Here is a 13,103-nt window from a genome sequence, read left to right as displayed (position 1 = left end):
CTGAGGCACCGTGTTCTGTCGCTTGCTCCACATTGCACAGACAACTATTTGTTGAACTGAATTGAAACTAATAATCTAGATAATATGTAAAGCTATGGAATTGCACCATTATTAATTCAGGGCAAAAGAAGAGAGAAAGAGGCACAGAGAGCCAGGATTGAGCTCACTGCTTTCATCACTTTGTTTTCCAACTCAAAAGTCTTTATTTGCTCCTACTGGAACAAATCGTAAATGTAAACTCCTCAGCCAGACTGTCAAATCTTTACATAATCTGTGCCCCACCGACTTTGGTGTCTCACTGTTCCCTGTGTGATTGCACTATTCTGCTGAACTATCTCTTTGCTCCTTAGGCATGCTCTCCACCTTCTCATTAACTTAAGTCTTCTCCAGGCTTCAAGGGACCACTGTAGCCTCGAAGCCTTTCCTGATGCCTCCAATGAAGAAACTAATAATAGTTAGTGTATGTTGGGTGCTTCTTGTGAGTTTGGGAAATGAGAAACAGGTAGAGGGCTTCTACTTTGTTTTGTTTGACCTTTCTGCTCGTGTTTTGTTTTTATAAGCATCTTCTTAGTAAGAAGATGGAAAAATTTCTAGTAAGTAGCTCACCTAGGAGATCAGAGATGACTTGGAAAACCAAATGTCTCACTGTTGACTAAGATCATTAATTTGGAAGCATATTTTGCGTCCATGGCCTTTTCTGATTGCGTTGGGATCACTGAGATTAAGAATATGATACTTGAAGCAGCATATCTCTCCTGAGCTTTGTTTCAGGCACTACCATGTGGAATGGCAAAGGGGCATCAAAGAAGCCTGGCAGATAACGTGTGGCCTTGCTTGGGAGCTTACATACGATGATAAGACATGGGCATAAAAGAAGGCGTCATGTGAGGGGTCCACCAGCGGCTCAGTTGGGTAGCTCTTAAGCGGAAACTGGTCCTCAGACTTGTTTTGTTTATATACTTCCCAGGGTTTTTAAAGAAACTGAGTTAGTTGCCAAAATTTATAACTCAGGAGATTTCATATAAAAATCCCGTTATCAGTTTCCCTGGAAAACCCAGAAGGTCGGGCAACTCCAGGGGAACGGTGAGGGAGCTGCAGAGCGGCTCCCACCTGTGTGCGGCCCTGTGCTCTCCACTTCTCCTGGTCCCCGCTCCCCACTGGGTTGTGCCTGGCCCATGCCCCTTGTTCATGCTGCTTGCTGATGTTTGTGACCCTTACAGTGTAGTCGGGGTGCCATATAATTCAGATAGGAAATAGTTACAGGATGTCAGAAGAAAGAGAGAGAACTTTGGAGAGCACAGCACGGTGGAGAAAATACAGGCTTTAGAGCCAGGCAGATCTAAGTTCAAATACTTGCCTACATGCCTCTAGCCAGCCTTTTGCCTTAGCCTTTTGCCTCCAGCTTCCTTTGCTTATAATACAAAGGAGAGTATCATGTCCCTTACAGGCTTGTGGTGAGAATTAGCAGTACTGGGTGCAAATGGTCCCTAACATGCCTGGTACTTTAGCAGCGTACACCATGGTTGATCATGTCCAGAAAGCCTAGCAGGATGCCTTGGTTTAAGTACCTGGAAATTGTTATGAAAAGACACTTGGGGCAGGAAAGTGGGGAGCCAACTCTCGGTGGATTAAAGAGTTAAATCTAAAAAGTATACTTTTTTTTTAACTGAAAGGAATTGCAGTTGTATATTTAAGTTTCTTGAAGACGGGAAAAAACCATGAAGGAGAGCCAAAGAAAGATCAGTAGAGTTGACTGTAAAAATTTTTGAGCTATTCTGTGTTAAATATCATAAATGCAGTTAAAACGCAAATAGCAAATGAGAAAAATATTTATAGAAAGTATAACAAAGGGAAAATATCTTACTGTACATGGTTACAGATCAATAAGAAAAACATTAACACCCCATAGAACGACGGACAAAAGACACGAACAGAGTTTACAGTAGAAGCAATGCAAACAGCAAATAGCCATGTGAAAAAACGGTGGACTTGGTTAGTAATTAAAGAACTCTAGGTTTGAAGAATGAATTGCCATTTTTCCCTAATTTTTTTTGCCAGTTGATAATGTTCCAGTACCGGTGATGCGCTCAGAAGGCAGGTGCTGTCACATTTTCTTGCTGGAATTATAAATTGCCACAGCCTTCTTAAAGCAGTTTGATGTATAAATCAAAGTGCCTTCAAGTTCATACCCTTAGATCCAGTTATTCCACTTTAAAGAATATATCCTAGAAATATATTCAGAGATGTTTAGTCCAAGATCTACTTGCAGTAGGTTTTTCTTTCCTTTCTTTTTTTTTTTTAGAGTGTTACCGGTATATTAAAATCTCTGTTTCCAACCATGTGTACCTAACTGCTATGTCCTTAGCACTAGCGTAGTGCCTAACATATGTAGGTGGTCAAAAAATAATTTGTGAGTTTAAAGGAGGAAGGATGTGTTCATACAAAGGAATATTATACAGCCATATTTTTAAAATACAGTACATCTAAGATGTAGAAAATGCTCACAATACAATGTTAAAAATGAGTGCACGATTGTATGTGTAGAATATTCCCTGTGTATGTGTTGTATGAATTCTGGATGACGGGATTAAAGGTGATTTCTATATTTTCTTGGTGCTTTTCCTCAGTCATTCAGGACATATTTATTGATATGTGTGTTAGGCATTGAGTGTATTTCAAAAGGGAAAGACAGCATAGCCCTCCCCTCATGGAGTTTATTATCAGAGATCAAGAAGGCAGACATTGAACAGGTAATTACAAGTGTGTCAGTTACTCTAGTGAACTTATGTTACTTTTATAGTAGGAAAAAAAACTATGCCAATGATGATTTTCAAGCACTGATGTTTGTATTGGCTTGGTCAAAAGGTTCGTTCGTTTTTTTCCATAAGATGGCTCTAGTAGCGCTTAGTTGTCTTTAACTTCATTTGAAACAATTTTGTTAGATTGTATTGTGACAGCTGTCATGTCAGTGTGCATTAAAAAAAAATCAAAATTGGTGAATTTTTGTGTAGCCATTTTAATATTAATGATGGGGGAAAGCAACATTTTCAGCATATTATGCTTTATTATTTTAAGAAAGATAAAAACACAACTGAAACACAAAAAAATATTCATGCAGTGTATGGAGAAGGTGCTGTGACTGATCGAACGTGTCAAAAGTGGTTTTCGAAGTTTCATGCTGGAGATTTCTTGCTGGACGATGCTCCACAGTTGGGTAGACCAGTTGAAGTTAATAGCGATCAAATCGAGATGTTAATTGAGAACAATCAACATTATACCATGTGGGAGATAGCCGACATACTCAAAATATCCAAATCAAGCATTGAAAATCATTTGCACCAGCTTGGTTATGTTCATCGCTTCGATGTTTGGGTTCCACATAAGTTAAGCGAAAAAAACCCTGACCGTATTTCTGCGTGCAATTCTCTACTTAAACATATGGAAATGTTCCATTTTTAAAATAAATTGTGATGGACAGTGAAAAGTGGACACTGTACAATAATGTGGAACAGAAGAGATCGTGGGGCGAGCAAAATGAACCCCTGCCAACCACACCAAAGGCTGGTCCAAAGGTGATGTTGTGTATATGGTGGGATTGGAAGGGAGTCCTCTATTACGAGCTCCCCAGAAAACCAAGTGATTAATTCCAACAAATACTGCTCCCAGTTAGACCAACTGAAAGCAGCACTTGACAAAAAGTGTCCAGAATTAGTCAACAGAGAACGCATAATCTTCCATCAAGATAGTGCAAGACCACATGTTTCTTTGATGACCAGGCGAAAACTGTTATAGCTTGGCTAGGAAGTTCTGATTCATCTGCTGTATTCATCAGACATTGCACCTTCAGATTTCCATTTATTTCGGTCTTTACAAAATTCTCTTAATGGAAAAAATTTCAATTCCCTGGAAGACTGTAAAAGGCACCTGGAACAGTTCTTTGCCCAAAAAGATTAAAAGTTTTGGGAAGATGGAATTATGAAGTTGCCTGGAAAATGGCAGAAGGTAGTGGAACAAAAGGTTGAATACGTTGTTCAATAAAGTTCTTGGTGAAAATGAAAAGTGTCTTTTATTTTTACTTAAAAACCAAAGGAACTTTTTGGCCAACGCTATAATTTCTAAGACACCTTTTTTAGGACAAGAAAGGCGCAATTACATGAAAAATCTACATAGATCTCATACAGTGTGACGTTTCCTTTCCAGTGAAAAGAAAAACGTTTAGATTTCTTATCTGTTGGGTGGTTTGTAATGATATAACAATATACACCCAGGCTTTTTTTTTTTTCCTAAATAGCATTTTAAAAAAAATTATTTATTTGGCTGTGCCGGGTCTTAGTTGTGGCACGCGGGATTTTTATTTGCGGCGTGTGGGCTCCTAGTTGCGGCATGTCGCATCTAGTTCCCTGACCAGGGATTGAACCCTAGCCCCTTGCATTGGGAGTGCGGAGTCTTAACCACTGGACCACCAGGGAAGTCCCTAAATAACATTTTTCTAAAAGAAACTGAATAGGCTGAGATCTTGGTGAAAGTTATGGAACTTTGGAAAACCCCAGTATTCACTGGAAATTATAATTAAGCATTCAGATGAATTGGCTCTGGTTGAGGAGGGAGTGAGAATGTTAACATTAATATAAAAAAATTTTTTTTTGCTTTTTCCATCTACTTGTGAGGTTTCAAGTGTGTGGAAAACCAAGAATATCAACAGCAAAACCCACCCTGTAGACTGACTGTGACCCTAAAAGTTTCTTCTATCTGGGATCAGGAATGGAAAATTTTATCCTAAGCCATGGCTTTTTAATGGGTGTGTTTTGTTTTGTTTTGAAGAAAGACCTGAGTAAATCAAAAGGGTTACAGAGCAGTGTTTGGGTAACTTAACCATGCTTAATGGCCGTGAGTGCATTCCTCTAAACAGTCTGAACTGTGCTTCCACTGTCGCTTATCCATTTATCAACTGAGCCCTTATGCTGAGCCTCATGAGCTCCTCTGGCCTTTTACCTGCTTCCTCAGTGGAAAAAGTCTCTGTGTATCTTGGTTAAGTTAAAGCGTGGCTCTTTGGTCTGTTGCTGCTCTGGTCTCGGGAAGGAAGTATTCGTGAGCTCTGTGTTGCCTTGATAGAATCCCCTGCCCTCCCTTCTGTCTCCTGTGAATTGGGAATGTACTTCCTAAGCCAAGGGTGTTGGAAGGAACGAATAACAAGCAGCAAAGTAGTGACATCACCTCTCGCTGTAAGTGTGCTGGTATCACTGTCTCCTTCAGGGACTGATGAGAGTAGCCCCCTGCCAAGTGAAGGCTCACCCTCTTTTGCCCTTTGGTACAACTAATGGTTATACTGGATGTAATGTGTTTCAAACCAACCTGAGGCTTTCTCTCATTTGAAAACCTCAGATCTTAGGAATAGTGAGGGAAATGTGGCTCTGTTGACCATCACTTTCCGTCCATGCTGATGTTTCCCTCTTGCATTTGGAATTCTCTTTCACTTGCTGGGTCTACTCCTGCTTCATGTTTCCAGGTAGAGTTACAGTGCTCCCCTCTTCTCTTCCACTGGCCTTAGCGCTCCCTCCTCCCCAATAATGGGTTTTTTTTTTTTTTTCATGTTTGGAAAACTGTAAGTAGTTCCATTCATTTGGAGCACAGCATGCCCGTGAGAGAGATGTAGGAGCTGAAACTAAAGAGAAGGAGCATGCAAGTCATCAGGAGCCTTGGGTGCCAAGCTAATGGATTTGAACTTCATCCTGAAACCTTTGGGATGTCATTAAAGTATTTTAAGCAAGGGAGAGGAATTCTGAGATCAAATTTGCATTTTATTACAGTGGCTTTGTCAGAGCAACACTGGATGAGAAAATGCTGGCTCTTAACTTTTCTAACTTCTCCAAATTACTCCTTACACGTGCTCCCTGGTCTCACAGACCTGTGTACACAGGATGGGGCTTGGTTTCTTGGCCTCTGGGCTGTTGCATATACAATTCCTTCTTCCTAGAACATGCTTTTCCTCCGTAGTGTATTTTTTTTCTTTTTTTAAATTGAAGTGTAGTTGAGGTACAGTGTTATCCCAATAATGTTTTAATGTTCTAAGAGATCTTCATCTCAGGATTCTCTTCCTGTTGTGTTAAGTGTCTTTCCTGTCCACTGCACTCTCCTGTCTTAGTGTCTGTGCTTGGTTTATAGATTAAGGCCCCGTTGTACTTCTGGAGTATATAGAGGGCAGCAACAGTTCTGTTTCTAGCTGTGTTGAACCTTGATCTGGTAACTGACTTTACAGCCTAAATCAAGGAGCCTTGAACCCTCTGATTTCATGAACGATGCACTCCCTTCTGATATCTTTTCTTCAGTAGAACATACATCTCCTCTGTCTGGAATACTTTTTTCAGAGAGCAACCTTTTGCTTTTCTGAGATGGAGCTGGGCTACCTGAGGACAGGGTCACCTTCCCACTGGTTGGCTGAGGGGTCAGAGGTAAATGTTTTGGTGCTTACTTATTACTGGAAGGCAAAAGGTGGCAGACACAAAATCAGTCACTGAGACCAAAAGTTATTTCAAACATTGTGTATATCTTCTGCTTATAAAGTTATGACAGTGCTTGACAAAGTCACTGCCAAGGGCTGGGGGCGGGAACCTAGACTGTTTATGGAAGTTCATTTTGTTTTGATTTTGATTTTCCTGGGAGAAATCATTGTAAACAGTTACATTCTCAGAAGCACCCCTACGATAATAAACATAAACACAGCATTGCAGTGAAATTAATCCTGTAGTAACCCAAATGTAATCTCATGCGTTGGAAGTGAAGCAGATGAATGGACGAATCTGCCCGGAATGGAGGTGAAGAAGTCAGGAAACTTGGGTCTGTCCCTGTCTCAGTTCTTGACGTGCTCTTTGTTGCTCTGAGCAAGGAAGTTGTTTAATGTGCCCCTGTGACAGCGGTGGAGGAGGAGTGACACCACCTGTTGGCCATATTGCAGCCCACCCTGGGAGGCTTCATTATGGTGTTGGACGTGAATTGACTTTGAGCTCTGGAAGAAAGGGGCAATGTAAATACAGGCATTTGTATCCTAGGTGCTCCGGAGTTGCAATCCATTCTCAAAGGCTTACACAGCCAGTCTCAGTTTAGCAACACTGTTCTGGTCACAGCAGAGCTCCCTTCTTTGAGAAAATCTTGTTGTTGACTGTTCTGGAAAGAAACAAGAATATATCTCCAAAATACCAAAATAGCTATCGGAAGAGTTGTGACTAGTTTTAACATAGGTACCAATTAGTGAATTAGCATAAATTATGAGAAGGGGGTCAAAACTCATCACACCATGTCTTGTTTGAAAGCCTATTCTCCTAACACTATGTCAAAACACAGGGCACAGAATAAGGCAGATGTAAAGAATTATTGTATACATGACTTTGAATTCCTTCATAGGCCAGAATGTGCTTTTCTGCATTTTGAATGCTGATAATACTAATACTAATAGCTGTTATGCTGTACCTAATACGTACCAGTCTGCAAGTAATTCTCACATATGTAAGTTGAGGCTCACAGCAGCCCTGTGTGGCAGGTACTCTCGTCATCCTCATTTTACAAGTGAGTAAATTCAGGAACAGAGAGGTGAAGTAACCTGCCTAAGGCCAGTCAGCACCAAGTGACAGAGCCAGTCTGGCTGAGTGGAGGCTGGCATCTCTTCGACCAGTGTCATGTTCTGTTGCAGCATCTTGATCACACAAGCAAAAAAAATCAGTGCAATGAATGCTGTTTTCTAGGAAGAGAATGGGGACTACACATATGTGGACAGAGTGAAGTTACCCTTGGCTCACGGAACCTTGTTACTCATGGAAGGAGCCACCCAAGCAGACTGGCAGGTGAGAACATGCAAGTAACGTGGATTTGCTGTCATGTAGAGGCTGTTTCCTGACTGGCTTGCGGTTATTAATTTCTGTATTAGACTTGGTGAAAAGCAAGTGGCTTTTATAATGAGCAAGAGGCAATAAACTGACATCATTTCCAAGGGGTTTTGATTGTACTGACAGTCAAAATGGCCCTCTACAGCAGCGGTGTCCACTAGAAATTCCTGTGAGGATGGAAATACTCTGTATCTGTGTAGCCCAATGTGGTAGCCACTATACACATGACTGTTGATCTCTTGAGATATGGCTAGTGTGCTGAAGAACTGAATTTTTAATTAATTTAGAGCTTCAGGCAGCCAGTGGCTAGCATATGGGGCTGCACAGCTCCATAGCTTAGGCCAGGCCATTTTTAAGGTGTGCAAATTAAGAACACTTAGCATGAGAGGGGAATCTCATGCCTGTCTGTGATCTCAGCCATTTATGTGTTTTCTTTTGAGCTTTGGAAAAATGACAGGAGGCTGAGAGGAAGAGCAACACTTAGAAAAAATGAAACTGTCTCCCTGTGAGGGTGCTGACATATCACAGTGAGGGTGGTGGTGGAGATTTGTTTCAGAGAAGGAGACCTTTCTCCACAAGACTTAAAAGAGCTATTGCTGCTTATTGACGGGAGATAAAATTGAAACATGTCTATGTCCTCATAAATAAGTTTTAAATTGCTTTGGAATAAAAGTGTAAGTGTGTGTATGTCAGAGTTATTCATATTTCCATTTAGCATCGAGTGCCCAAGGAGTACCATTCTAGAGAACCAAGAATAAACTTGACCTTTCGGACAGTTTATCCTGACCCTTGAGGGGCGCACTGGTGATGTGAGGTCTTGGAGAGGGAAGCTGTGCTGAGACTGAGCAAACCTTCCACCATGAAGAAACTTCCGGAGACTGGTCCAGCTGCTCTCATGGTGTGGCTGTTTGGAAGATGTGGATGGGATTTGCTTCCCAGCTTGGAGTCCTATTAAACGACAGCCTACAGTTCATGTTTGTAATATGTTTACTGTGGGAACAGTAATCCCTAATCATGTTTTGAAATCACATATTTTCTTTAGGCAAGTTAAAAACTGCTGTGGCTATGTTCACAGATGATTTTGTCCATAAGCAGTTATTTTTCTGCCCTCTCCCGCTTCATTTGAAGAAATATGAATGTACTTTGCCTCCGGGGTAAATCCACACATGTTTGTTCCTTGTGCCTTCAGCAAAGTGGAGATACAAACATGAGTCAGTGACTCTGGAGCCTTGCGTAGGCAGACAGCTGCTAAAACCCAAACAGAGCTTTGTTGAAGTCTGCCTTGACTCCTGAACATCTTGGCTTGTGTGCTATTGTAATGCAAAGCTGCATATTCTGGGAGCACTTTATTTAACTGAGTCTCCTTGCCTGTCCATCTTCCCAGGATATGCTCAGACAGGTTACAGGCCTCTGAATAAAGAGCAGAGGTGGTATTCTCCAGTGCATCTCCAAGTAGCCACCTGGACTACTTGAAATACAAGAGAAAACTGTCCCCTCAGAGGGAGGAAGAATTGAGTGATGTCATGAGACATTTCGGCTGAAGAGCAGCAAATGCCCTGCTAGTGGCAGCTGTTCTACATAGATTATTTCCCCCTGGAGAATGACTTGAGTCATTTAAACCCTAGCCAGATAGGAGCGGGAGCAGTCCTACAGGGAACAGACTCAGTTACCTAAGAGTCCTGTTCACTTTAGATTTCAGTAGCCCTATGACTAAGGCTTTCTTCTGACTCAGTGTTTTCTTCTACACATGTTCCTGAGATGAAAGCCTTAGTCTCTGATGTCGCCAGGGCTCCCAAAGCAGGCAGAGCGACTGCCCCTTGTTGCCTCATAGAAGCACGTGTCTTCCTGACCCCTTGACTTAGGAGCCGCATGCCAGTTCCAAACCAAGGCAGGGAGAACTGCAGAGAAAGAGAACGGATTCAAATGGAGGAAAGTAGGGCGAGAGAGTGGGAGTTTCCCTTAGCTCCCTGTGGGGAAAATTTACCGAGCCTTCTTGCTTTTGATCTTGTTTCCATTCTGTGCTGTAAGATTGATGATCTCCATGATCACAATAAAATGCCAAAGGCTGGGCAGGCTCTTCCCCAGAAGGCAGATGAATGCCATGCCTGGCCAGGCGCTGTTCTCTGACAAGCTCTGTAGCTTCTTGAACCAGAGTCTCTTAAATGTTGTTGCCTGTGTGTTGTTCCTTTCTCTAAGAAATGCTAAATGCTTTATGAAATCTGAACATCGTACTGACTGAGCCTTCCTGTGAGGGAGGTACAAATCACCATAACTATAAAATGAAACCTACTCAATCCCTAGCTTTCCTCCAATTCAAACAAACACAACCTGGCCAGGGTGGTGCAGCCAGCTTTGGCTATGAGCTGGCTGCATGACCTGGGGAAATTCCTCTTCTGTTCCCACAAGTGACAGGGCTGGCAGATGACTCCAGGTCTTAACCACATCCCTCCTGACCCGGGGTCATGCTCTCCCCTCGCATCAGCTCCGATTTCACCTCTTCCCTCATCACTGCCATGTCTGTCAGGGAAACTAACTCCTACTCTTCAGCAGACAGCCTGGACCACCACCTGGGTTTCTTCACCTGAGAGCAGCAGTCTTAGGTTTTGTTTCTTGCTGTCAAATGCCGGAACTGCCATTCTTTCTACCACTAAGATAATGTCCCTTCTGAAATGTCAAGTAGGTACTTGCCATAGAATAAAAGTACAGGGTTAGGACCGGACAGGAATTCCAGACCCCAGCAAAGGAGGCCCATGCTCAGTGACTGCACCAACCTGTTGCTGTGTTTTACTGGTGGTAGATCTTAACTAGGAGTTAAGGGCGAAGCTATTTTTGCCAACATTACTTGTAAAGCAGCGGGAGCAAATATAACGGCTGTCGCATGAAGAAAAACAGGTCTAGCTTTTTAGTTGCCCGTTTTTTGAGCTTTAATAACCTGCCAGAACAATTTAAGAACCGTCCTAGGAGCTTTTCATACATAATTCCTAATCCTCCCGGAAGCCCTGCCAAAACAAGATGCTGTTCCCACTGTAGGGACGAGGCAGCTGAGCCTCCAGGAGGCGAACTCATTTCCTAGGACCTATGAACGGCAGAACCAGCACATACAGCACCGGCTAATGCCTAGACTGTGCTTTTCCCTCTGCCATGCAGGATTTAGGCAGAATAGTGGGCACCCCCAGGCCCATGAGCCTCAGGGCTTGCTCATGCAGAGCGGGCAACCCAAGCTCACCCTAGTGCCCTGCTGGCCAGTCTGACTGCCAGGCCACTCTGTTTGTCCCCTGGCTTTCCTGTGAACCAGTGCAGGTATCTGCACCTCATCTCTCCTTAATCAACATGAGCATCTCCTAGTCAGAAACTCTGCTGCCAACTGGACTAGAACTGTCCAGTTTACTGGGTGGGGGAAGCTCATTTTGGGGGGACACAGTCCAATTTATGACAAATTAGACAAATTCTCATCTAACCTTCCTGGCAAGTGACTGAGACCATGTTTCCTGACCATATCCAAGCCAACTTTCAGAGGTAGACAGGTGGTCCCTTCCTCCCCTCACTCTTACCTGTGAGTACATTTGGGGACCCTGATGCCCAGACTCAGCGTCAGGCTTGCTCACGATGCTTACCAACACCACGACTCCGACCAGCAGACAGCCCGAGAAGCAGGGTAAGCTCTGCACACTAACAACATGTTGACAACAGGCACCTTGCCTCAAAGCATGGGTCGGAGCAGTCTGACACAACATCAGCTTGTATCCTCAGTCTACAGCTAACCACTAACTCACATGGCATCGATGATTCCTAATAAGTTTGGGTCACAGCCCATAAACCTGCCGTTTTCCTGTGACACTCCCTCCCTGCTGCCTCCATGGCTGGTATGACCTGCCCTCGCGAGTGGCAGGTCTGTCGGGACCTGGTCAGTAAGTGGCACTGCCTCCTGAATTGTGTCATGGCAACCCCAGAAGAGTTCAGTGGGCACTGCAGTGAGCAGAGCGCTCCAGCTGGGCGGCTTCAGAGGAAGCCCTGACACGTGGGTCCCTGCCCTGCTGGGAATAGTTCTTCCTTGAGTTCTGGCAGCTTTCACTTGGCTGCAGAATATCTAAGACCCACTTTGCCTTTTCTGGTCATAAACACTTGTAGTGTTGAATCTGAAGTCTTGATTGCTTTATGTTCTTAACCATGCCTTTGAAAAAGCTGAATGTTTCCATAGTGATGCATTCTGTTTGTTTAAATCTTTACATATATGTGGTTCCACCCACGCTCTCCTCAGAGGGATTTAGTTCACAACTGTCTCCTTACCCCCTCCCAGCTTCCCTTTGCAAGGAACCCCAGTATGAGACCCCTGTCAGTTTTGTGCTGCTGGAATCCATTCTTAGATATGATGAGTCCTGTGTCTCGGGGTCAGCAGGGAAATTATTTTGATGTTTACTAATGAGGGTGGAACACAGGCTAATGGTGCCTTTTCCAGCTGGCTTAGTACTGCTGTGATAAATCAGAAAAGCCTTCCCCAGCCTGTGACCAGAGCCCCATGCTGGGCTGGGCTTTCAGCTGGGCGCGTAGGAAAACAGGATAAATTAGGTAGTATTTTTGTAGCTAATGTTACCCAAAAGATCGTTTTCTCAGATGAGCCAACTTGGAGATGACCAAGGCATGTGTGACACTGTTATCATTACAGTTATTTGAATGCTATCACTTCCCCTCCATGTAATGGTGATGTCACACTCCCTGGACACCAGGGACAGTCCCCATTCTCATGTGGCCTCCACGAGTGTGGACGTGCTCAGGCAGGATCCTGGCCTCTGACCCTACTAGCTTTTAACTCTGGACACAAAGTCTAGGTTTCTAAAAGGGAAGGAAAGGTGAAAGCCAGGAGGAAGTGTAGAGTATTTACTGGACCTGTTACATACATAATCTGACTTATTCTTAAAAGCAAACCTATGAGGCGGTTGGTTGGTTTTTTAAACAGCTGAGGAAACTGAGGTACCTAGAGGATAGATTAGATCCTGAGACTGGGTGTCCCTGGTGGGCAGGCTCCTGCGTGGTTACTTGTCTGCAGGCATTTAGTGCGATCTCTGGGCCTCCCCCGGCCCTGGCGTAGGGGGGATGGGGGAAGCGGCAGCCTGAGTCTCCTGGGGCTGGAGGGACTGTGCTTTTCTCATCCCCTTTAGCAGCCGGCAAAACCTCGGGTCCTTGCCTGGGAGCCTGGAAGCTTCTCCCCAGGGGGCGGGAAGCAGGAGG

General features: G+C 43.7%; 1 protein-coding gene across 5 annotated transcripts in view; it reads left to right on the top strand.

The window, feature by feature from the left end:
• ALKBH3 (alkB homolog 3, alpha-ketoglutarate dependent dioxygenase) overlaps positions 1 to 13,103 on the top strand; it is a 69,118-nt gene that overhangs the window by 25,752 nt on the left and 30,263 nt on the right. The window contains exons 9-10 of one of the 5 annotated variants that reach the window (XM_033411072.2): positions 7,685 to 7,835; positions 8,593 to 8,848. The exons of 1 other annotated variant lie outside the window; for it this stretch is intronic. In XM_033411072.2, coding sequence (XP_033266963.1) covers positions 7,685 to 7,835; positions 8,593 to 8,621 — 180 coding nt within the window. In that variant the 3' untranslated portion in view covers positions 8,622 to 8,848. 3 more of the 5 variants (XM_004264027.4, XR_004478614.2, XM_049713178.1) reach the window with 3 other exon arrangements.

This window comes from Orcinus orca, chromosome 8, assembly GCF_937001465.1.
Source record: "Orcinus orca chromosome 8, mOrcOrc1.1, whole genome shotgun sequence".
Taxonomy (NCBI): domain Eukaryota; kingdom Metazoa; phylum Chordata; class Mammalia; order Artiodactyla; family Delphinidae; genus Orcinus; species Orcinus orca.
Note: the sequence above shows the minus strand (reverse complement) of the source record. Positions and strands in the feature narration are given on the sequence as shown.